The 24,872-nt window shown below is 41.7% G+C and overlaps 1 protein-coding gene across 1 annotated transcript in view; it reads right to left on the reverse strand.

Annotated features, from left to right (window-relative positions):
* The window catches only part of SLC35D2 (solute carrier family 35 member D2), a 56,638-nt gene that overhangs the window by 17,135 nt on the left and 14,631 nt on the right, over positions 1-24,872 (reverse strand). Inside the window, exons 3-8 of the mRNA XM_066368312.1 lie at positions 24,754-24,840; positions 16,951-17,018; positions 11,595-11,666; positions 10,314-10,382; positions 4,129-4,231; positions 457-549 (exon numbers count right to left, since the gene is read on the reverse strand). Of these exons, the coding sequence (XP_066224409.1) occupies positions 457-549; positions 4,129-4,231; positions 10,314-10,382; positions 11,595-11,666; positions 16,951-17,018; positions 24,754-24,840 (492 nt within the window). The remainder of the gene's footprint in view (positions 1-456; positions 550-4,128; positions 4,232-10,313; positions 10,383-11,594; positions 11,667-16,950; positions 17,019-24,753; positions 24,841-24,872) is intronic.

Here is a 24,872-nt window from a genome sequence, read left to right on the forward strand (position 1 = left end):
ATTGCTTGAGCTAGCGACTGTTGGTCCAAGCTGGTTAGCTTTTGCTCAAACCAGATGAGCTGCGCTCAAGCTGGCAACCTCGGGGTCTCGAACCTGGGTCCTCAGCATCCCAGTCCGACGCTCTATCCACTGCGCCACCGCCTGGTCAGGCAAATGGACCCATTTTTTAATGTCAAACTCCCTTTCTAAGTTATAGCTTTCCCAGATTTTTATGGCTGTTTCCAAAAAGCTTCCATGCAGAGTTCTTATGACCACTTCCTACCACTTCCCAGGCATGGGAAGGTAAAAGCCAACAGAAGAATAGTGCCAGCGTCATTACTGGGGCTACCGAACATCTTCTTTCACGGAACCCTAGTCACCCTTACACCTTCCACTGCAGTGAGTGCCAAAGGTGAAACATTACAATGTGGAAGACTGCAGAGGAAGAACGCTCCGCTCCCACCACCACTGGCTCACCTGCTGCAGGTCTCCTGTGGAGACGCTGAGGAGGAGGGTCGGGATGATCATGAAGCAGGCGTTGTAAAAAAGCACTCCGTATTTCCCCAGCTCCTGCGAAAACAAAGAAATGCCTCTTGATTTGAGAAACGCAAAGCATCAACCTTCCATTTACACAACCGTGTACTTAAGCAGAGTTAGAATACGCATCCTGGCCAACTCTGTACTGCAATACTTTCAGCAGGTTTCTGATGTAAAATTCTTCCTTTCATACCATGTAGTCCACTTTGCTCATGAAGTACCTAAAGTATACTGTAATCCCAGGACAAACGTTTGTTTTACACAAAAATGCCAGATAAAATAGATGGAGATGGGTGGCTTCCGAGTTTCACCCTTCTCTGACATTCTAATTTTTTTTTAAGCATGCTATTCAAAATAGGAACTCTGGAACAAAATAAAGAACACTAAAATGTTAATTGTTGGGCAGATAAAATGTATTATGCTCACTTTGTTAAAGATGACACAAGGAGGCTGTCACCCAGGTGATATTAATGTGTGTTGGGGGCAGGCAGGATTGTTGCAGCCTGGGGCTTGGTTTTGGGATTAAGCCTTTCCCACCCTTTTTGATGTGGGGCGGTACAATCCAATCATGCCTCAGAGAAGTGACTTTGTATTAGAGACTTCCCTATTTTGTATATTGGATTAAAGGTTGTGAAGCTACACTATACAATGGGGGCAGAATGGGACTTGGCTCTTGGTTCCTGAGGTTAGCATGAGAGAGCAGAGAGAGTAGAGCCAGCAGCGGAAGGAGGCCATGTGGAGGAGGCCAGGAAAAGCAGCCAAGATGGCAGAGTGCTGGGTGAGATGCCAGTTTGTACAGAGTTTGTATCTGGGATAAGGAAGGAGATGGGGAACTGAGGAGAATAAGGCTGGTGAGCTAGAAACCTTTGATTCTAAGAAACTCGGATAAATCAGTAGCTTTGTGTGCACTGAATGTGATTGGGTTTTGGAGCCCAGTGTGTATTTTTTACTTGCCTGCCGGGTGCAAGCTAGGATTAAAGATGACAGCCCATCTGCTTTTGGCTCCGTTGTTTCTTTACCGACTGTCCGAATCCAATGCGAACCTGCGTGAGCCGGGCGGCTGTGATAGTGGCCCTGGCCGTGGCTTCTGGCTTTCCATTAATGTAAACAGAACTCTTTAAAAATATCTGCTCTTTCTATGAAAGGACAGCAGGTTTAAAACACCCGGTATCTCATTTTTCAGTCTTCCATAAAGCTACTTTTCATTAAAGTGGCTATACCACTTCTCCACCCCTTTCCATAAAGGGTGACATACTGTGATTCTCAAAAGGCAACAAAACTGTTTTCGTGAAACAGCCATTAATTGAAAAACAAATGTCTGTGCAGAGAGAGAAACAATGCTGTTAAAAACCAGCTCACAGGCCTGACCAGGCGGTGGCGCAGTGGATAGAGCGTCGGACTGGGATGCGGAGGGACCCAGGTTCGAGACCCCAAGGTCGCCAGCTTGAGTGTGGGCTCATCTGGTTTGAGCAAAAGCTCACCAGCTTGGACCCAAGGTCGCTGGCTCGAGCAAGGGGTTACTTGGCCTGCTGAAGGCCCACAGTCAAGGCACATATGAGAAAGCAATCAGTAAACAACTAAGGTGTCGCAACGAAAAACTGATAATTGATGCTTCTCATCTCTCTCCATTCCTGTCTATCTGTCCCTGTCTATCCCTCTCTCTGACTCTCTCTCTGTCTCTGTAAAAAAAACAAACAAAAAAAAAAACCCAGCTCACAGACATCAGCCAGCAGTCAGGGCAAACCCCTCACTTCCCGACAAAGAACTTGGAACAAAGAAATGCACGTCTGGCTCCTCCTGGAAGCTTGGGGCGGCTGGGGCGGCTGGGGAGGCTGGGGCAGGGTGAGGGTGGGGCCTCCAGCGGAGGCAGCACTCCAAGAAAGGATCATCTGCCAGCAGCCCCTATTGACTGTGACAGGCAGTTACTGCCAGGCAGGACCTTTCAAATTATCCTCCAATCATCTCATCCCACAGATGACCAAACTGAAGTTTGAAGAAGTTAAGGTTCAAAGTCACAACGACCGCCACTCTACCGCAAAACTTTTCACTGTAACCCTCATTTCCAGCCTCTCAACCTGGAGTTGCTCTCAGGGGTCTCTCTGGTCACTGACAATGCTGTAAACACACACACACACACATCTTCTTTTAATTTTAATTTGCCCTTCAAAATAATCCCTTTATATATTCTGATTTTGCATCAAAAATAGGAGCATCTTCCATGCTATCAAATCTTCAATCAAAACTTTGATGAGACAAGGAGTAACAAGAAACTAAACAGACAAGATCACTGAAAAGAAAATTAGTGACATTATATAAATTCATTTACATGCCAACTTTACAAATTCATCTTATTTTTCCATGTGATTTGGAGGTGTAAGGCCAGGAGCCGCCATCATGGCCATTCACATGCAGGTTCCCATTGGATTCGGGCAGACGATAAAGAAATGGCGGAGTCAGAGGACGGGGGGCCATCCTATTTATTGGTGTCTCACCAAGACAGGCAAACCACAAAAGAAGACAAGGGAAAAGCAGAAAACCAGCTCTTCCCATGAAGGGCAAGGGATCAGGGAAGCCCCTGCAATTGTGATAGCAGGAACTGTGTGTCCAAGCTCCTGGTCTGTCCCACTTTATAGTGTAGAAAACCAAAATCCCTTAATCCAATATACAAACAAGGAAGTCTCCGATACAAAGTCACCCATCCAAGGCATAATTGGATTCCTCATGAGAGGGCACCACCCAGATAATACAATCATTCAAGGGTATGGGGAAAAGCTTAGTCCCAAAACCAAACCCCAGGCTACAACGACCTGGCCTGCTTATAGCCTGTCCCCCACACCCAATATAAGTCACAAGCGAGCAAACATATATATCACATTTACAAACTTATTTGACCAACAGGAGGCCAGATGACTGTTGGTCAAATAAGTTTGTAAATATGATATATATGTTTGCTTGCTTATAGTTTGCATTGGGTGTGGGGGTAGGCTGAAAGCAGGCAGGGTTGTTATAGCCTAAGGCTTAGTTTTGTCATTATAGCCTAAGGCTTAGTTTTGTCATTATAGCCTAAGGCTTAGTTTTAAGACTAAGCTTTTCCCCACACTGTTGACTGTTGCATGATGTGGGGTGTTGCACTCTCATGAGGAATCCCATTTATGCCTCAGATAAGTGACTTTGTATCAAAGACTTCCTTGTTTGTATATTGGATTAAAGGTTTTGATTTATACACTATAAAATGGGGCAGAGGAGAACAGAGAAAGGCCACGTGGAGGAGAGGAGAAGCCAGTTAGTGCAGAGTTTGTGCAGAGAGAAGGAGATGGGGAACAGAGGTGAATAAGGCTGGTGAGCTAGAAACCTCTGATTCTAGGAAACTCAGATAAGTCAGTGGCTTTGGGAGCCCTGAATGGAAAGGGAAGTGTTTTCCCACTGTGCGTATTTCATGCCCGCTGGGTACAAGCTAGGATTGAAGCTAATGGCCCACCAGTTCTTGGCTCCATTGTTTCATTACCGTCTGTTCAAATCAAATTAGAACCTGCATGGGCCAAGCAGCTGTGATGGTGGCCACGGCTAATGGCTTTACAATGACGCCTGAAAGACAGGGGTGAAGTATGGTACCTTTGGGTCCATTTTCTGTTTGGTGTAAACTCCATTCGCTGCTGTGAAGACATCATTCAGGAATACAAAGATGTAGCCTTCCAAGTTAAAAGCAAGGTCAGAACTGGGAAGGAGAACACAGAAAGGGGAAAGATTATTCAGAGACTGGCATCTTGGCCTCAACGTGATCCTGTTTCATCTTCCTCCAATCAAATCCCCTTGTGATGCTGCGAGGCACATGTCCCCCTCAGTAGTGGTGAACAGATCATTTCTCTGCTTTGCCTCCAGACAAAAACAAAACCAGGCCATCAGTTGGCTTCAACTAAATCACGAACAGCTTAAAACCAGAGAACATTAACCATCTTCCTTTAACTGCAAAGCCCTTTCTTTTGCTCACTGATAAATCGGCATCATAATTGGTGAGCTCTGCTTTCCTAAGGGGAATGACTTGTCCAACACACCCAGTGGCAGTTGCTTATTGTAGTAAATGGGGCCATCGCCAGGGTACAGCCCTGTGGGGAAAGCTGGGCTGTGACTGGGGCAAGAGGGGTCATTTGAGAAACTGACACCTCCATCTGGTGCCCAAACAGTCATTCACCCACCAGCACCCCCCAATACCATCCATCAAAAAGGCAAAGCAGGAATCCTTTCCTTCTCTGCACTTCCTCTAAGCCTCCCTTCTTCCCATTTTTTCGAAACATCACCTCTTCAATTCCCACTTTAAATAAATAATACTGGTATAAAGATGTTTGGAGTATGTGGCACAGGGAGGAGACAGAGAACAACAGCTCAGCCATGATGTGATTCATCTGCCTGCACTTGACCTTACAGACAGTATCAGATCCACGTCATAATTCATAAATATCCATTGTCAAGGAGGTGTCCTCTACCCTCTCAGGTTCAGTGACTGGGGGCCTGAGAATTTAACTGACAATAGACAGATTAACAGCAAAATATATATATATACAAATTGTAGTGAATATTTTACACACCCAGAAGTTCACAGAGAAGTGAAACTCAAGCTGTTAGACTCTGGGCTTATATACCATTTTAACAAAGAATAGGGTTTAGGTTTTGAGAAACAAATAAGTGATGGGAAAGGGACAAGGAAATGTAAGAGGGAAACCAATGGAAGATAAGCATTATTTTAGTAAGGTCTCCTTATGCAGACTCTTCACCAATGTTGGTAAGAACTGCTTTCCTATTCCTGGTACAGGAGAGGGGGACACCTCCACAGAGAGCAATACATGGTGTGCTTTTAGACACCAAGGGGGGACAGAGAATTCCTACATCTGTTGATTCTCAACTGCCTTCAGCTCAAAATCATGTTTATGCCAAAGCAGCATATTTTGGAGTGGCATCTCCTGATCACTTCTGTGGCAGGCAGTTAAGACAGATGATGGGCCAGGTACAGAAGGTCACCAGGGTAGAAAGGTACTTAGCAACAAGCAAAACTAGGAAAACAAGGAGCTCCCCGCTAGGGTGACCTTTCCTCCCCTAGCACACCACTGGTCACGCAGTTTAGACCCTGACCTTACATATCACTGGTCGTGCAGCTTAGTCCCCCTGACCTTTCCTCCCCTGGCATGTCACCAGTCATGCTGTAGATCCCCTTGGAGGAAAAACAAGGGCCCGAAGAGTGGCCTCATGGGACTCCCATGCAGGCCCTCATAGGACCACTCCCTTAAGCTTTAACCTCTAGGGATAAATAACATCGAGGCCTCAGTTGTGTTTCAGCTTCAGGCCCAGAAAAGCAGCAAAACCAGACAAGCAATGCCATCACAGTTGACCTCAGGACCAGGTGCAATGACTAATCACCCACTGCCCTTGCACTGACCAATCAAGGAAGACCACAACCCTGAAAGGACACACCTGGAAAACTGATAATATTCTATTGGGATCCTCTCATGAGGCCTGAAGATAAATACTCTCAAGACAGAAGACCCAGTGCTACTTTCTATGGAGCACACCCAGCACACGGAGCCTTCCCCTCCCCTCCCCCTCCCTTCCTCCTCCCCTCCCCCCAGGCGCATTTTCCTTGCCTCTCTCCTAAGCTTCAAGGACCTTTCTTTTGCCTCTGTAACTTGTTTCCTGAGCCCATTTCTTCTACAGCTCACTTTTTCTGTCTCTGTCACTTTCTAAATAAGCTTTCTTTTATAGTTTGAGTGTTGGCTCTGAATTCACTCTTAGCTAGAACTCAAGTGCCAAAGTTGCTGAACTGAGGTCTGGTCTGACCCCACCAGACTAACACCTGGTGCCGTTTCCCACTAACATTTCAATATCAAAATAAGATTATTGCTGACCATAGAGAAGGCAGTAGAGAGCTGCAAAGATTGCATCAAGACTTGAACACAAATTAAACCAGATTTTGCTTGAAGCTTCTACTGGCATTATCTACAAATATATTTGTGAGAATATAAATTAATTTGAGATCATCATAAATCAGAATTCTTCTGGCTCACTCACAGAAATAGAATCTCTCAAAATAGGGTTCAGATCTTCTGCCTACTCACACTTGGCTCAATGTTTAAAAGTTGGCCATTCCTTAAATTGGCAAAGAGATGAATGAGCAAAAACACCAGGCTTCTAGAGGAATGGGAAGGAGGTGTTGCTCACTTCCCCAAGGAGCCTGGGAGAAATTCCCTGAGTTCTCAGATCTCTTCCTGGAGATGGGTTTGGGGGTGTTTCAAATATCATTTGTTTAGGCCACCAGTGAAAGCAACAAAGTTTGAGAAGAATTGACCTGTTCATAAATGAGTGTATTTAGGGCCATTCACAGACATTCTATTTGAACTTTCTCTGGACATGTGACTTGTCCTGGCAAATTAAATATAAGAAGAATTGACATTTCACTTCAGGGCCAAAGCTTGCAGAGTCACAGCACAATTCCCCACCTGCCCTCTTCCAGCCTAGATGAGTACGGAAGCCCCCTTTGAGGCAGGGGTCCCATCATCTGCATCCCTGAGCAGCTACACTGAGCAGAACACACACAGCATTAACTGGGGTCAGTCTGCACTTGTGGTGTGAGCAGAATATATGGTTTGTTAAACCACCAAGATGAGACATGGGGGCTGTTTGTTACAGCAACATACTGGCTAATTCAACTGAGTCCATTCCAGGATAATTTGCATTTTGTTTCTTTTCTTTTTTTTTTTTTTTTTGTATTTTTCTGAAGCTGGAAACGGGGAGGCAGTCAGACAGACTCCCGCATGCGCGCGACCGGGATCCACCCGGCATGCCCACCAGGGGGCAATGCTCTGCCCCTCTGGGGCGTCGCTCTGTTGCGACCAGAGCCACTCTAGCGCCTGAGGCAGAGGCCATGGAGCCATCCCCAGTGCCCTGGCCATCTTTGCTCCAATGGAGCCTTGGCTGCGGGAGGGAAAGAGAGAGAGACAGAGAGGAAGGAAAGGGGGAGGCGTGGAGAAGCAGATGGGCGCTTCTCCTATGTGCCCTGGCCGGGAATCGAACCCGGGACTTCCACACACCAGGCCGATGCTCTGCCACTGAGCCAACCAGCCAGGGCCTAATTTGCATTTTGGATGTGTTTATTTCAGTGGGAGGAGAAAAGGGTGGGCTCTCGGCTGGTCTACAACTAAGAACTGCACTTGTCACCCACTAGGAGGTCACCATTCTGTGGGTGCTGAGAATGGGGAAAGTCAAGAATGATTATTCCAAGCTGGCTCTTGGGTGACTTAGATGCTTTGAGAAATACCAGTTACCCTTTGAGCTCTTTGGAGTATCATATATGTTAAATACGAGCTAAATTTCTAAGTGGTTCTGGAATGTGCTTCCCCACACATAGCACCTGAAGTGCCATTCCTCACCCAAGGCTTACAGACACTCTTATAAACCATTTTTTGTAAAGGTCTTCAACTGGCTTTAAGTCAGTGGTTTTCAAATTGAGCTCTAAGAAATCCAGAAGAGAAGGCTGCCCAGGGGAGACCCCAGAGTGCTGCGGGTGGAGGGAACTTTCAACAGGGCACCTCCTTTTTTTAGCTATTTTACTCATCTGACTTTCTTTGGGCAAAAGTCTTCATGACTACACAGGCTCTGAGGGCTGCGCTAATGTCCGTACTGGCCCCACACCAAGGGCATGAAACACGCACCGAAACCAGAGGCCTGCTTTCAGGGAGCTAAACTCAGCCTCAGAGAGGACTAGGGAGAAGAAGACACAGATGAAAACACAAGTAATAAACCTTGGTCTTGGCAAGGGACTAAATACATTATAATGATAAAACTGTTATTACTGTCTGCAAACTTTTGAGGTGCTATGTGTATGTGTGTGTGTGTGTGTGTGTGTGTGTGTGTGTGTGTGTGTGTGTGTGTGTATACTCATATATATGTGTGTTTTTTTTTGAGAGAGAGCGAGATGGAAAGTGAGAGAGGAAGGAGAAAGATGAGAAGCATCAACTCATAGTTGCTTCTCATTTTAGTTATTCATATATTGCTTCTCACAGGTGCCTTGACAGAGGAGGGAGGAGCTCAAGCCAGGTCAGTGATCCCTCACCTTAGCCAGCGACCTTGGAATCATGTTGACGATCCCACCCTCAAGGCAGCTTCCTCGTGCTCAAGCTGGCAACCCCACACTCAAGCTGGCAACCTTGGGGTTTTGAACCCATCCTGGGTCGACGCTCTAACCACTGTGCAACCACCAGTTGGGCAGTGTGACATATTTTTCCTGTTTCTTCGGGTTACTGTCTGTCCACCAACTAGAGTGGAAGCTACATGAAGGAAGGACCCTGTCAGTGTTGTTTCCTGCTGGATCAGTGTTGTTGCACCTGGAATGATGCCCGGCAGACAGTCAACACTCAGTACATTTTTCTTGACTTTGGCCACACACTAGTGTAAACTCTAGTTTATTATTAGCTCATTTCCTTCTCACAAAGACCCTGTTAGGTGGATGCTATTCAAATCTCTACTTTACAGTTGAAATAACTGGGGCACAGGGAAGTTCAATAGCCTGTCTGGTTACACAGCTAGTAAGTGAGGCAGCTAGAATAAGATCCCAGATATCTAGACACCATAGCCCCCACTCTTAATTAGTTTGTACGTGATGATCCAGAACTCATTTCTAAATGAGTTAAAGAAACTAGTTTAGCTGGAATTCCTATAACCTTTTCTTTCTTTTCTTCATTTAAGTAGGTTTTTCTTTTCTGTTATCATCTTTACTTTATAGATGAGGAAACTGAGGCACAGGGAGGCTGAGAATCAGCAGACAGGGGCAGGGCTAAGTTTTAAACCCAGGGAATGTAGCCCTGTCTGGTTGGCTCAGTGGTAGAGCGTCGGACTGGCGTGTGGGAGTCCCGGGTTCGATTCCCGGCCAGGGCACACAGGAGAAGCGCCCATCTGCTTCTCCACCCCCCCGCCTTCCTCTCTGTTTCTCTCTTCCCCTCCCACAGCCAGGGCTCTACTGGAGCAACGTTGGGTACTGTTGCAGCAGAGCGACACCCCAGATGGGCAGAGCTCACCCCCTGATGGGCGTGCCGGGGTGGATCCCTGTTGGGCGCATGCGGGAGTCTGACTGCCTCCCCGTTTCCAACTTCAGAAAAATACAAAAATAAATAAATAAATAAATAAATAAATAAATAAATAAATAAAATAAACCCAGGGAATGTAGCTGTACACGTGCTGTAACTACCACACTGGAAAAGACAGGAGTCTAAGTGTCTGCTTTCAAACGCTAACTGGGAGTTCTCCTTCCTGCTCTTGCATATTAGTGAGGAACACAGTAGCCAAGCACTGCTATTGGCTCATTTCCCAAACATACCAAGACATTTCATGAGAGCGTTCCACCCTTGGAAATACTGACTCCTAAGGCATCACGGGATGACAAAACAAATCAGTATTCAAGGGCTTTATAAATCTGTTATTCTTCTTGATCAAATGCCTAAGAAGTTTTCAGTAAAATTTTTAAATTATAAACAAATATTCAGTAATAAAAGTAAACAGTTCATTCCTTTTTATGAGAAAAGCCATACTAATATCTTATAATGATCTCTGTATATATTCTCAGAAATGTTCTGGCCAACATGGATTCCAGTTTCACTTCTACAGGGACTCATGGGGATTCCCCTAACATCAACAGATCTGTCTCCTGGCTGCGCAATTTAATGGTGGCCAGATGGAAAACAAAGAATGAGACCCAGGCTGGGCCTGTTGTCAAAAACACAAAGAAGTTATCGAGCAGAAAATGTCCAAAGTCTTACCCAGCTGCTATGAAAGCACCAAGAATGATGGCAGAGACACTGACAATGACATCCAAGGAATACTGTTCCCTGTAATAAATAAATAGATGGTAGACAGACCGAGGAAAAAAGTACACAAATTATATTTTTATAACAAACTAAAAATAGACATTGTTAACAGTTTTATAGCTAAGATCTAATGAATATTGCTTTACCTACAGAAAGCACTAAAAGTACCTGCAAGTAGATTTGTAAGTTAGACCACATTTACTGCATTTCTTGAACAACTGCCTTAATCTAATTATAAGCATATTTCTCTGTTAGCAGAACAATCATCCTATCAGGCCATCTAAATTTCACTGCTAAATACTCTTCACAGCAAAATCAGAAAGAACCTTTTTTGAATGTCAGCCTGAGTATCCTCATGAGAAATTTCTATACCAACTTTATAAAAATCAACTCATTCTGATGTTACATCATTACCCCTACATCAGAATAGACTTCCCTGTGTCCCCACCTACCCTGTATGTTTATGTGGACAACTTCCCCTCTGGATTCCAAAATCAGTGTATGTTTCATCTGGCTCAGGAAACAGATTTACAGCTGCTTGAGTTTTTTTGTTGGCTTTTAAATAAATTTTTATTTCCAACATGTATTAGTTATCTAATGTAAAATTATAATTTTAAAAATTCATTAGCCCTGGCCGGTTGGCTCGGCGGTAGAGCGTCAGCCTGGCATGTGGGGGACCCGGATTCGATTCCCGGCCAGGGCACATAGGAGAAGCGCCCATTTGCTTCTCCACCCCCCACCCCCTCCTTCCTCTCTGTCTCTCTCTTCCCCTCCTGCAGCCAAGGCTCCATTGGAGCAGAGATGGCCCGGGCGCTGGGGATGGCTCCTTGGCCTCTGCCCCAGGCGCTAGAGTGGCTCTGGTCTCGGCAGAGCGACGCCCCGGAGGGGCAGAGCATCGCCCCCTGGTGGGCAGAGCGTCACCCCTGGTGGGCGTGCTGGGTGGATCCCGGTCAGGCGCATGCGGGAGTCTGTCTGACTGTCTCTCCCCATTTCCAGCTTCAGAAAAATACAAAAAGGAAAAAAAAAAATTAAAAAAAAAAATAATTCATTAAGTTCATAGAAAATCACAGAAACAGGAGACTGCTTTTAAGTTAACAAACTATTTGTCCTTAATTTACTGCTCCTTAGCAAGTCAAACCAACTATCTGCAAGATGTTGAGAACTTGCTAGGTAACAGCACTGCAGGGTAGAGGCATGACGACAACAGAGGACCAGAGAAAAAACAAGGATCACCTGAGTATGATGGTTTCCAGAAGCAACGTAAGCGGAATAGTAAACTTCCTGAGCACGGTGAACATCGGCAGGCTGTCAGGAAAAGATTTGAGTACAATAACGTCAGACACCAAATAATTCTTAACACATTTTACATTTTTAATTAAAGCACTCATTTTTCTTTCTTTTCTCTTTTTTTTTTTTTAATAATTTTATTTTTTTAATGGGGTGACATCAATAAATCAGGATACATATATTCAAAGATAACAAGTCCAGGTTATCTTGTCGTTCAATTATGTTGCATACCCATCACCCAAAGTCAGATTGTCCTCTGTCACCTTCTATCTTGTTTTCTTTGTGCCCCTCCCCCTCCCCATTTCCCTCTCCCATTCCCCCCTCCCCCCCATAACCACCACACTCTTATCAATGTCTCTTAGTTTCACTTTTATGTCCCACCTACGTATGGAATTATGCAGTTCCTGGTTTTTTCTGATTTACTTATTTCGCTTCGTATCATGTTATCAAGATCCCACCATTTTGCTATAAATGTTCCGATGTCATCATTTCTTATGGCTGAGTAGTATTCCATAGTGTATATGTGCCACATCTTCTTTATCCAGTCATCTATTGACGGGATTTTTGGTTGTTTCCATGTCCTGGCCACTGTGAACAATGCTGCAATAAACATGGGGCTGCATGTGTCTTTACGTATCAATGTTTCTGAGTTTTTGGGGTATATACCCAGTAGAGGGATTGCTGGGTCATAAGGTAGTTCTATTTTCAGTTTTTTGAGGAACCACCATACTTTCTTCCATAATGGTTGTACTACTTTACATTCCCACCAACAGTGTATGAGGGTTCCTTTTTCTCCACAGCCTCTCCAACATTTGCTATTACCTGTAATAATAGCTAATCGAACAGGTGTGAGGTGGTATCTCATTGCCGTTTTGATTTGCATTTCTCTAATAGCTAAAGATGAGCATCTTTTCATATATCTGTTGGCCATTTGTATTTTTTCCTGGGAGAAGTGTCTGTTCATATCCTCTTCCCATTTTTTTATTGGATTGGTTGTTTGTTTGTTGTTGAGTTTTATGAGTTCTTTGTATATTTTGGATATTAGGCCCTTATCTGAGCTGTTGTTTGAAAATATCATTTCCCATTTAGTTGGCTTTCTGTTTATTTTGTTATCAGTTTCTCTTGCTGAGCAAAAACTTCTTAGTCTGATGTAGTCCCATTCATTAATTTTTGCCTTTACTTCTCTTGCCTGTGGAGTCAAATTCATAAAATGCTCTTTAAAACCCAGGTCCATGAGTTGAGTACCTATGTCTTCTTCTATGTACTTAATTGTTTCAGGTCTTATGTTTAGATCTTTGATCCATTTTGAGTTAATTTTTGTACAGGGGGAGAGACTGTAGTCCAGTTTCATTCTTTTGCATGTGGCTTTCCAGTTTTCCCAGCACCATTTATTGAAGAGGCTTTCTTTTCTCCATTGTGTGTTGTTGGCCCCTTTATCAAAAATTATTTGACTATATATATGTGTTTTTATTTCTGGACTTTCTATTCTGTTCCATTGGTCTGAGTGTCTATTTTTCTGCCAATACCATGCTGTTTTGATTGTCGAAAGCACTCATTTTTCGAATTAAATATGAGGAATTAACCTACTTCTCACGAATACTACTAACAAACCACACTAAATAAATTTCAAAAATGGAGATTAAATCATTTCATGCCACTTTCATTCATTGGCTATTTAAAACATCATAATAGCCAACTACTGCAAAACTGTGCTGAAACTACTACATAATGTGAACCAATACACCCTTTGGCAAAACAACCTGGGACTATGTATCAAGAGTCATCGCGCTTGACCCGTGGTAGCGCAGTGGATCAAGCATCGACCTGTAATGCTGAGGCCACTGGTTCAAAACCCTGGGCTTGCCTGGTCAAGGCACATATAGGAGTTGATGCTTCCTGCTCCTCCTCCTTTCTCTCTGTCTCTGTCTCCTCTAAACTGAATAAATAAATTTTAAAAAAAAAAGAGTCATCACATGGCCCTAACCTTAGACTTAATTACTTCTTGTTGCAAAACTTATCCTAGGTAATAATCCAAAGAAAAGAAAAAACCTTGCGCACAGAAGTGTTCATTGCCTTAGTGTCTTTGTGAAAAACATCAGAAACAACAAAATGTCAGACAACAAAACAATGATTCAATAAATTATGATAAATACACAGAGAAAACATTCTACATATAACTATGATATAAAGCTTCACCACTATTAGAAAATAAATAGTAAATAAATGAAGGAATATATAAAATTAAGTAGAGTCTACAACTGTATAACAAGGTACACTCTGTACATAAAAAAAGAATAAAATGATTATTTAAAAATGTGTTAGCAGATAGAATTACCATTAACTTTTTCCCAAAAATTTTATGCAATGAGATTACAGTCAATGCTTTTTAAAAATACTTAAGAACTGGCCCTGGCTGGTTGCCTCAGTGGTAAAGTGTTGGCCTAGTGTGTGGATGTCCCAGGTTCAATTCCTGGCCAGGGCACACAGGAGAAGCGCCCATCTGCTTCTCCACTCCTCCCCTTTCCCTTTCTCTCTATCTCTCTCTTCCCCTCCCACAACCATGGCTCGGTTGGAGCAAGTAGGTCCCGGGTGCTGAGGATAGCCCCATGGCCTCACCTCAGGCACTAAAATAGCTCGGTTGCCAAGTAACAGAGCAAAAGACCCAGATGGTCAGAGCATCACCCCCTAGTGGGCTTGCCAGAAGATCCCAGTTGGGGCACATGGGTGAGTCTGTCTCTCTGCCTCCCCGCTTCTCACTTAAGAAAATTAAGAAAAATAAAAAAATACTTAAGAACCTTACACCCACTCCTAAAATTCAGAAATTCCAGGAAACAGCTAAATGCACAACCTACACACTGCCAGGCCTGGAGCAGCCCCCCTCCACCTGCTTCCAGATGGGACCCTCAGATAGGATGACCTTGGGAAGGTAAATCAGAACCACAAGCAGGAGGGAGAGTGGTCAGCTCCTCCTGACCAAACTTGAGCAGGGACTTCACACTAACAACACCACAACCAGGGACCAAGTGCAGACATAATTTTCAGGGACTTTATATCCATACTTAAAGATATCTTATGAGAATAGTTTAAGTTGCCTTTTCCAAAGCAATTAAAAAATAAGTATTGTTATTTTCAATTAATTTCAATAAATATTTTTAGATAATGGCTTTTAAAAGCAAGTAAGATATATTTAATGATCCAAACTTAAAAGTTTCATCTTAAAATCAAGAATAAGACTAGGGGCCCTGGCCGGTTGGCTTAGCGGTAGAGCGTCGGCCTGGCATGTGGAAGTCCCAGGTTCGATTTCCAGTCAGGGAACACAGGAGAAGCATCCATCTGCTTCTCCATCCTTCCCCCTCTATATCTAAGAATATTAGTTATTCTATATCTAAGTCTATCTATATTTTCTCCTAAGTTTTCTTCCAGAAGTTTTATAGTTTACGTTTTACATTTGAGTGTACGCTGATTTTGAAGTTAATTTTTATGAAAGGTATAAGGCCTATGTCTAGATTCAGTTTTCTGTGTGTAGATGTCCAGTTGTTTGAGCAGCATTTGTTAAAAAGACACTCTTTTCTGCTAGTGGGAATATAAATTGGTACAGTATGGATGTTCTTCAAAAATTGTGAAATAGAGCTACCATGTGACTGAACAATTTCTCTTCATTCTCTTACCTATGTACCAAAAAAAAAAAAATCAAAAATATTTATATATTTGTGAAAATACACATACCCCCTATGTTTACTGCAAAATTATTTACAACAGCCAAGACATGGATATAATCTAAATGCCTTTCGATAGATGACTGCATAAAGAAGATGTGGTACATATACTATAGAATACAGATACACCATAAAATAATACTCAGCCACTAAAAAGATAAAATACTGCCATTTGTGACATGGAAAGATTGTAAGTGAAATAAGTCAGATGGAAAAAGACAAGAACCATATGGTTTCACTCATATATGCAATATAAAACAAAAAAACAATAAATGAATAAACAAAACAAAATCTCAAAGCTGCAGATGACAGAACGGTGGCTACCAGAGGGGATGGGGGCTGAGGGGAAGACAAAGAGGGTAAAGGGGGTCATGTATGTAGTGACAGAAGGAGACTAGACATCAGGTGGTAAGCAAACAATAGTTTATAAGTGCTGTACTGTAAAGTTGTACACCCGAAATTTATATCATATTATTAACCAATGATTTCCCAACAAATCTTTTTAAAAAGATGTTCCCACTAGGTACACTAAAAAAAAGCCCTCATTTGGGTGGCAGAGACCCCCCCCCAATGTGAGAAGTAGGCAGCTGGCTGTCATTGTTAATAGAGGGCACCCCGCCTCCCAAGAGCTGCAGGTGAACTCAGAGAAAGGCCAGGAAGACCCACGGTAACCCAGCAATAATATCAGCCTCCAGAAGCTTATTTGAGGTAAGTAAGGAAGAATGATTGCTCTGATCCCAGAAGGAAACAACACACCAACTGAAAACAGTTTCACATTTTGGTTTGCATATAACCACACCTGTCCTTTCCAAACAAGTGCGAAAGGCAACAGGCCTAATTTCATATATCTATGTTGTATATGTCTTTCTCCTTCTGGTCTACCTCTTCTTTTTCCTGCCTCCTTCTCCACTCTCACTATACAAGCAGGTTTTCCTCCATTTTTGTCACCATTTGCCCAAACTTCATTTTCTCATTATTTACATCTTTGTCAAAAGATTAGTGACTCTAAAGTGTGTTCATTAGGCTAAATATTTCACACCACGTTTTCTAATTTATAGGAGTGCTGTGTCTTTCTACATGTCCATTTTTATTTTTTTTACAGTGGCTTTTAACAAAAGTAGTCAATCAAAGGATCATAAAATAAGTATAAATGTAAACTTCAGAAGTATATGGCACACACTTTAAAATAATGTCTATTATTTCTCTCTCCCTGTACCAAACCTGCCCTATACTAAATGTGACAGAATGTTTCCGCTTTTATAAACCTGTGATGAAACCAAAAGTACACAGACCCGTAGTCATACAAATGGTTCCTCCTGAACAAACCACCCCGTTTCTCGATTCTAGAGATCGCACTTTCTATGTTCAAATTTGAATATAAACAAAAATCAGCTTTTTAACATTTCTTAAAGCAGTAACAAGTTAAACTCAAAACTCTACCTTATTTTCAGAAATTATTAAATATCACAGTGTTCCATATTAGATATAGCCCAAGCAATATCCTGAAAAATCAAACTTGGTCTTTGAAATATTAGAATCAAACAAGTGAAGAACCTCCCGTCAACCATTATCATTCTGCACTCTACCTTAATTTACTTGTGCTTGATAATCCACTTATGTGGTTTCCAACGTAGAGGAGAGGCAGGGGAAACAGCTTCAATAAAAAAATAAAGAATATTTGGTTAGAACTCCAACATGTATTTTCCTTAATATGATATATAAAAATGGTGACATTATCTCTTTAGCAATATGCAAATACTTTTGAATTCCTTTCCCCGCAATAAGTGGGAATTGTCCAGAATCCAAAACACATTTGTAAGATTCTCCATGTGACCAAAACAGTTAGGGGGGCATTAATATCCATGATCCTGGGGAAGCTGAATAGAAACAGAAATCTTGACCTTGCCCGTTATTAGCAGACTCTGTTCCTAAGGGAAGGCTCTGAACAAGGACGTCTCTTCAGCGGAGATCCCTGGGAATTAAGGATGGGTGTTTACAGTTTATGCCTGAATTTGAAAAGTCTGTGAAAAGGGGTGTAAAGTCCTGTTATCTGTGCATATATGCAATCCTCTGGACAAAGGCCACATTGGTTCATCTCTCTCACCGGAATGTCACAAGAACAATGACCCCTCAAAAAGATATGTATAGCAGTGGCCCTGGCCGGTTGGCTCAGGGGTAGAGCGTCGGCCTGGCGTGCAGGAATCCCGGGTTCGATTCCCGGCCAGGGCACACAGGAGAGGCGCCCATTTGCTTCTCCACCCCTCCCCCTCTCCTTCCTCTCTGTCTCTCTCTTCCCTCCCGCAGCGAGGCTCCATTGGAGCAAAGATGGCCCGGGCGCTGGGGATGGCTCTGTGGCCTCTGCCTCAGGCGCTAGAATGGCTCTGGACGCAACAGAGAGACGCCCCAGAGGGGCAAAGCATCGCCCCCTGGTGGGCATGCCGGGTGGATCCCGGTCGGGCGCATGCGGGAGTCTGACTGCCTCCCCGTTTCCAGCTTCGGGAAAATGAAAAAAAAAAAAAAAAAGATATGTATAGCAGCCACATTACTTTGAAGTTAGTTACTTTGTTTCAAGCCTAAAATAACCATATACTTAAGTCAAACAATGCATCCTGTACTTGAATTAGGTTTACTGAGCTCTGAGTTCCTGAATTATTTTCTGACTGTCAAGAGAAATATTGTTCAGAACATCATGAAGAAACAAAATGTAAGACCTAGTCTTCCTTAATTGAAAAAAATAATATATATATATATATATATATCCTTTCATAAGGCCACATAACTTTTAAGAACTTTTTAACTGACATAATAATCGAAACATTTCTTTTTCCACTAAAAAGACAGTAACCATGTAAATCAGGTAAGACAGCCATTGAAGGATTCTGAAATATTAAGTGTTGTGTGCCCCCCCAAAAGTTACAGAATTCTATCATGAGGAGATTTTCTAAAGAAATAAGATTTGAGGAAGAGAGGCTAATAGATCCAGGACCCTCTGCTTTATTCATCAACACTCTGGTTAAGAGCCTACAACTGATTCAACAGTAACACACCGGGTGATATTACAACTTTAGAAGGTCTTAGGCATTGAAAAGAATCAGTTGCCTTCATATCCATAAATAATTCAAAATAAAACTAATACTGAGTGGTAGTTTCTGATAACAGTGGGCTAGCTTATTTACACTAGTCCTACTGGTGAGAACAATTAAAAATGCTAGGTATAACTTAAAACCCTTCATGAAAGCAAAAAAAAAAAAGAAGGAAAGAAAGAAAAATAGGAATTCCCTGGCCACAACTAAAGGCAGAACAGAACCCAGAGAGAAACCATGAAGCCAGCGGACAGCAGAATTTCATCTTCAAAATTCTGCCAAACTGGAATTGGGCCAAAAGAAAACCTTTCAAAAACAAAGAAAAAATTCGGATTTTTCAGAAAAACAAAAACTATGTGACTTTACCATCAGCACACCATCAGTAAATTCCAAATGAGGTAATTCCAATCACGAGGGAAATGGGAAGTGTGAGATGAAAAGGGGAGAGAAAAGCAAAGGAAGCAATAAATACAGGGGGAAATATAAATAAACCCTGATAGCTTTTTAAAAAAGAAAATAAAATATATTGTGAAATTTACATAGAGTATATATTAAAATTATCTGGTGACAAAAGCATATAAATTGCGAAGAGAAATAAATGGGTGAAAGTCCTGTTGATGGGGGGAGAGTACACTTATGAATCAACTTTAGAATTTGACAAGTTAGATGTGCCTGTTGTCACTGCCAGGGTAACACTATAAGAACTGAAACAGAAGAGGTCTACCTTATATAATTACATACTTCACCAGGAAAATTTAACTAGCTAATTTTTTAGGCACCTAATGATACAGCCTCAAAATAAATAAAACAAATATCTGACAGAAATACCTAGAGAAACAGACAAATCGACAATCAGAGATGAAGGCTGTAAAACACCTCCCTTTCCACATGCTCGTAAATTGTAACTTTGACACTTCCTTCCATCCAGAAGTGGAGTCTGCATCCCTTCCTCTTAAAATTGGATGGGACTGATTTAACTAACAATGTACAAATGCAAGATGCTATGTGACCTCTAAGGTTAGGTCATGAAAAGCAATGCCATTTGGGTCCTGCTTGCAGGAACACTCTCACCCTTGCAGACTTCAGCCAGCCTGTGTCCATTAGGACTCACCTGAGCCTGCCATTTTGTAAGAAAGTCCAAACTAGTTTGCATTGAGGACCATAGAGAGAACCCTGAGCTTACAGGAAGAGACACGCAACCAGCCCCCAGCTGCACTAACCAACCCTCAGCCCCATCGTTTCAGCTCTGCCATCATCTGTCTGCAACCGTATGGGAGGACTCAGTTAGAAATGCTCAATTGAGACCTTCCTGAATTCCTTAACCATAGTAACTGTAAGAAATAATGTAATGATTACTGTTTCAACTCCCTAAGTTACATGGCAGAATATATCACAGATAAAAGATATCTACAAAAAACCAACAACAAACAATATACTTACTGGTGAATTGTTAAAAGCTTTCCCTGAGATCAAAGATGTCAAGTATCACCCTTTCTAACAAACCTGCACTAGAGGTCCTATGCTATAGAGTAAAGCAAACAAAAGAAATAAAAGATAGAATGTTGAAAAGAATGAAACAAAATTACCACTTTTCAGATTACTCTATTTTGAATGTAGAAAAATCCAAAAGAAACTACAAATAAATTATGATTCATGGGCCATAGTTTTGCAGATACAAAAATATGTCCTTGCCTGACCAGGCGGTGGTGCAGTGAACAGAGTGTTGGATTGGAATGCAGAGGACCCAGGTTCGAAACCATGAGGTCGCTGGCTTGTGCGCAGGCTCATTGGGCTTTGAGCAAGGGCTCACCAGCTTGTGCATGGGGTAGCTGGCTTGCGGATGGAATCATAGACATGACCCCATGTTCGCTGGCTTGAGCCCAAAGGTCGCTGGCTTGAAGCACAAGGTCGCTGGCTTGAGCCCAAGGTCGCTGGCCTAAGCACAGGGTCACTCGCTCCACTTTAGCCTCCCAGTCAAGGTGTATAAGAGAAAACAATCACTGAACAACTAAGGTGCCACAACGAAGAACTGATGCTTCTCATCTCTCTCCCTTCCTGTCTGTCTGTCCCTATCTGTCTCTCTCTTTGACTCTGTCTCCATAAAAAATATATATATATATATCCTCTTATTTTCAAAATAATATATTTCTAAAAGATATATTCAATTGCAAAAACAAATAAAATTTAATTTAATTTAATTTAATTTAAAAGTACCTTGGAATAAATCTAACAAAAATGTTTGAACTCTACAAAGAAAATTACTAAATTTTACTAAGGTCAATTAAGACGGTGTATATATACAATATTATGTTCATGGATTGAGAGATTCAATACTTTTAAAATGTCAATGCAACCTAATTAAATTAACTTATAGCTTCTATGCAATGCCAACCAAAATCTCAAAAGTTTATTTCTCTGAAGCTTGACAAGCTGCTCTCAATCTTTATATAGAAATGCAAAAGATCAAGAACAAGGAGGGAAGACTTGTTCTACCAGATAGCAAGACTTTTTCTAAAACTATAGAAATTAAGATTGTATGGTGATGGTGCAGAAAACACAAACAGACAAATGAAAACGCAGATACTCCAGAAACCAGCCTGTGCATATGTGAACGACAGCAGATCGTGTTAAGTGGCACAATATTAAGGACAGATTTTTCAACTGAGTCTGTGACCAACAAGTACCCATTTGAAAAAAAAATGAAATTGTATTATTACCTCACACCACCCACAAAGCAACTCCAAGCAGAATAAAAACCTATTCTGAAAAACTATATAGCATTTGTCTAGCAAAATATCTTTATAGCCTCAGAATGGAGAAGGATTTTCTGAATAAGAAATATAGCAATTAATCAAAGAAAAAGACTGATAAATTTAACTACTTTTAAATTAAGTAATACAGTATATAACTAGAAAAAAGACTAATAGTAATATATTTTTTATAACTCCTACACAAATCAGTTAAAAAAAAAAAAAGACATCTGCCCAATAGAAAAATGGGCAAAACTCTTGAACAAGTACTTTACAAAAGAGAATATCCAAATGGGCATTAAAAATGGGAAGGTATTCAACCTCATTAATAACTAGGGAAATGCAAATAAAAGCCAAGAAGATGTCATTACACACCTACCAGCTTAGCACAATGTAAAATGACTGACATAGGCCTGACCTGTGGTGGAGCAATGGATAAAGCATCAACCTGGAACTCTGAGGACTCTGGTTTGAAGCCCTGGGCTTTCCTGGTCAAGGTACATACAGAAATTGATGCTTACTGCTCCTCCTCTCTCTTCCCTTTCTCTCTCTCTCTCCTCTCTAAAATGAATAAAGTCTAAAAAAAAAAATTAAAAACAAAATAAAATGACTGACATATAAAGACTTGGCAAAAATGAGGAGCAACAGCAGTACACTTTCATCAGGAGTATGAACTGGTATAACCATTCTGGAGAACAATTGGAATTAACCTACTCAAGCAGAAGGTATGCATACATCAGGAGCCAGCAGCTCCATTTCTTGATACACCCTCCAGAGAAACTCATGCACATGTGCTCATTTGGACTGTGTTCCCTCAAAATTCATATTTTAAATCCTTAACTCCCAGGTGACTGTATTTGAAGATAGGATATTCAATGAGGTAATTAAGGTTAAGTGAGGTCATAAGGGTGGGGCCCTAATCCAATAAGACTAGTGCCCTTATAAGAGGAAGAAATGCCAGAAGGGCATGCACACAGAGTAAAGTAAAGGCCATGTTCAGACACAGCAAAAAGGCAGCTGTCTACAAGTTACAGACAGAACTCTTACCAGAAACCAACTCTGCTCACACATTAACCTTGACCTTGAACTTTCTGCTTCCAGAATTATGAGAAAATAAATTTCCGTTGTTTAAGCCATCTAGTCTGTGGTGTGTTATGGAAATGCTACCTGAGATCCAACTATAAATATGTTCAAAACAGTACTTTTTCATTTTTTAGCTTCCAAACTGAAAACAATCAAATTACCTTCAGAAAAGCAGGTAAGTAAATAAAAAGATACAGCTACACACAATGTGGCTGAATCTTATTATAATATTAAGTGAAAGAAGATACAAAAGTTTAATTCCCTTTATATGAAGTTCAAAAAATAGGCAAAACTAGACTATAGTACATAACTCAGGGATGCATACAAATTTAGAACAATTATCAAAAAAAAGCAAGAAAATTATTACAAAAGTCAGAGGAATTTTTTGAAAAGGAGGATTTTGTGATGTCATCTCACAACCAAGGTAATGATTCAAGGGCAATTATTTATTCAACTGTACATTCACATATGATGCCTTTCTCGAGGTATGCATCATATTTCACAATTTTTAAATGTTTAAAGTGTTTAAAATGATAATGTATCAGAAACAAAGTGTAAGCAAACCCAACCTCTCATTTTTTTCCTATGGTGACTGGTTAATATCTTTTGTATACTTCAATATTTTGTTTTTCTCTTTTCATGTATGTCCCTGATTACTGATGATGTGCATCAGCTTGATGAATAATCCACGCCAGACACCAGCACTTTTCTAGGCCTTAGAGACACAGCACTGAACAAACCATGTGAGGTCTTCACCCTAAGGAGCTAACAGTCTGATTTAACCTCCCTAAATTCAAAAATGTCATCATAATCCACTTACTATCATCTGTTCTACCAAATTGTTCTAAGAATTCAATGTCTGGCCTAATGCCTGGACCCAGCATCTGTTCAATGAGTTAGTTCCATTCCACGTTCCCAGGAAGAAATGGCAGGTCTCATGCTTCTTGTCCCACCATGGATAAAACTGCAATAGTTCTATGCATATCAAATTGTGTTCTTGCCTTTGTCAATCCAAACTAAAAATGAAAACTTAAACAGGGAACAACAAAGTAGGGCCCAAGAGCCAAATCCAGCCCATGTCTTGTTTACATAAATAAAGTTTTATTAGCACACAATGACACAAATTCATTTCTGTATCTTCTATGGCTGCTTTCATGGTAAGTGATAAAGCTGAATAGTTGCAACAGAGATGGTCTGCTCATGAGCCTAAATACTTATTATCTGGTCCTTTACCAAAAATGTCTGCAAATACCTGCTACAGGGCTTTACCATTTCAGAAGACACATAGTATTTACTTAATGTCAATTGCTAACTACACACTCGCACTGTTATCACAATAATGAACAACTAAATGATAAAAAAATCTTAATTAAAAAATAAGCCAAGCCCTGGCCGGTTGGCTCAGTGGTAGAGCATCGGCCTGGCGTGCGGAAGTCCCGGGTTCGATTCCCAGCCAGGGCACACAGGAGAGGCACCCATCTGCTTTTCCACCCCTCCCCCTCTCCTCCCTCTCTGTCTCTTTCTTCCCCTCCCGCAGCCGAGGCTCCATTGGAGCAAAAGATAGCCCGGGCGCTGGGGATGGTTCCTTGGCCTCTGCCCCAGGCGCTAGAGTGGCTCTGGTCGCAACAGAGCTATGCCCCGGATGGGCAGAGCATCGCCCCCTGGTGGGCGTGCCGGGTGGATCCCGGTCGGGCGCATGCAGGAGTCTGTCTGACTGCCTCCCTGTTTCCAGCTTCAGAAAAATACAAAAAAAAAAAAAGAAAGAAAGAAAGAAGCCAGGCAGAGAAAGGAAAATATCATATGACCTCACTCATATGAGGAATCTAATGAACAATGTGAACTGAGGAATGGAATAGAGGTAGAGGCAGGATCGAAGGGATCAGAGGGAAAGAGGACAGAGGGAAAGAAGAGGAAAGGATGGGATCGGTGAAGGGAAAGAGATTAGTGAAATTATATATACATAACACAGGGTTAGAGAGAGCAGGACAGCAAATCCTGAAGGGAAGGGGGGGGAGGGTGTTGGGGAGAGGGGCCAAAGGGGGTGTCAAGGGGAACACAGGGTGGGGGTGAAGGGAGGGAGATATATTCGGTAGGTCACTTGAATCTATGTAAGCACAATAAATTAAAATCAATAAAAAATTAAAAAGAGAAAAGTTTCTACCTAGTGCAACCAGGAAACACAGTGCTTACAAATATGGACTTGAACTCTAAGATCAATTTGTAATTCTGTAATACTTTCCATCTTTCATCATAGCTATATGTCCTTTAAAAAAAATTATGTATTGATTTTAGAGAGGATGGGAGAGACAGAGAGAAAGAGAGAAACATCAATTTGTTGTTCCATGATTTATGCATTAATTGGTTCATTCTTGTATGTACCCTGACCGGGGATCAAACCTGCAACCTTGGCTTTAGTGGGACACGCTCTAACCAAATGAGCAACCCAGCCAGGGCTGTATTTTTTATCACATACCTTTACAGGAATTTTCTTGTCAAAATCAGGGAAATGAATTATTTTATTTAGCTTGGACAGATACAGTATCATTATGGTAGCTGCCATCTATGGAAAAGGAGGAAAAGACACTTCAGCAA

The sequence above is a fragment of the Saccopteryx leptura genome, chromosome 2 (genome assembly GCF_036850995.1).
Source record: "Saccopteryx leptura isolate mSacLep1 chromosome 2, mSacLep1_pri_phased_curated, whole genome shotgun sequence".
In the NCBI taxonomy this organism is placed as follows: domain Eukaryota; kingdom Metazoa; phylum Chordata; class Mammalia; order Chiroptera; family Emballonuridae; genus Saccopteryx; species Saccopteryx leptura.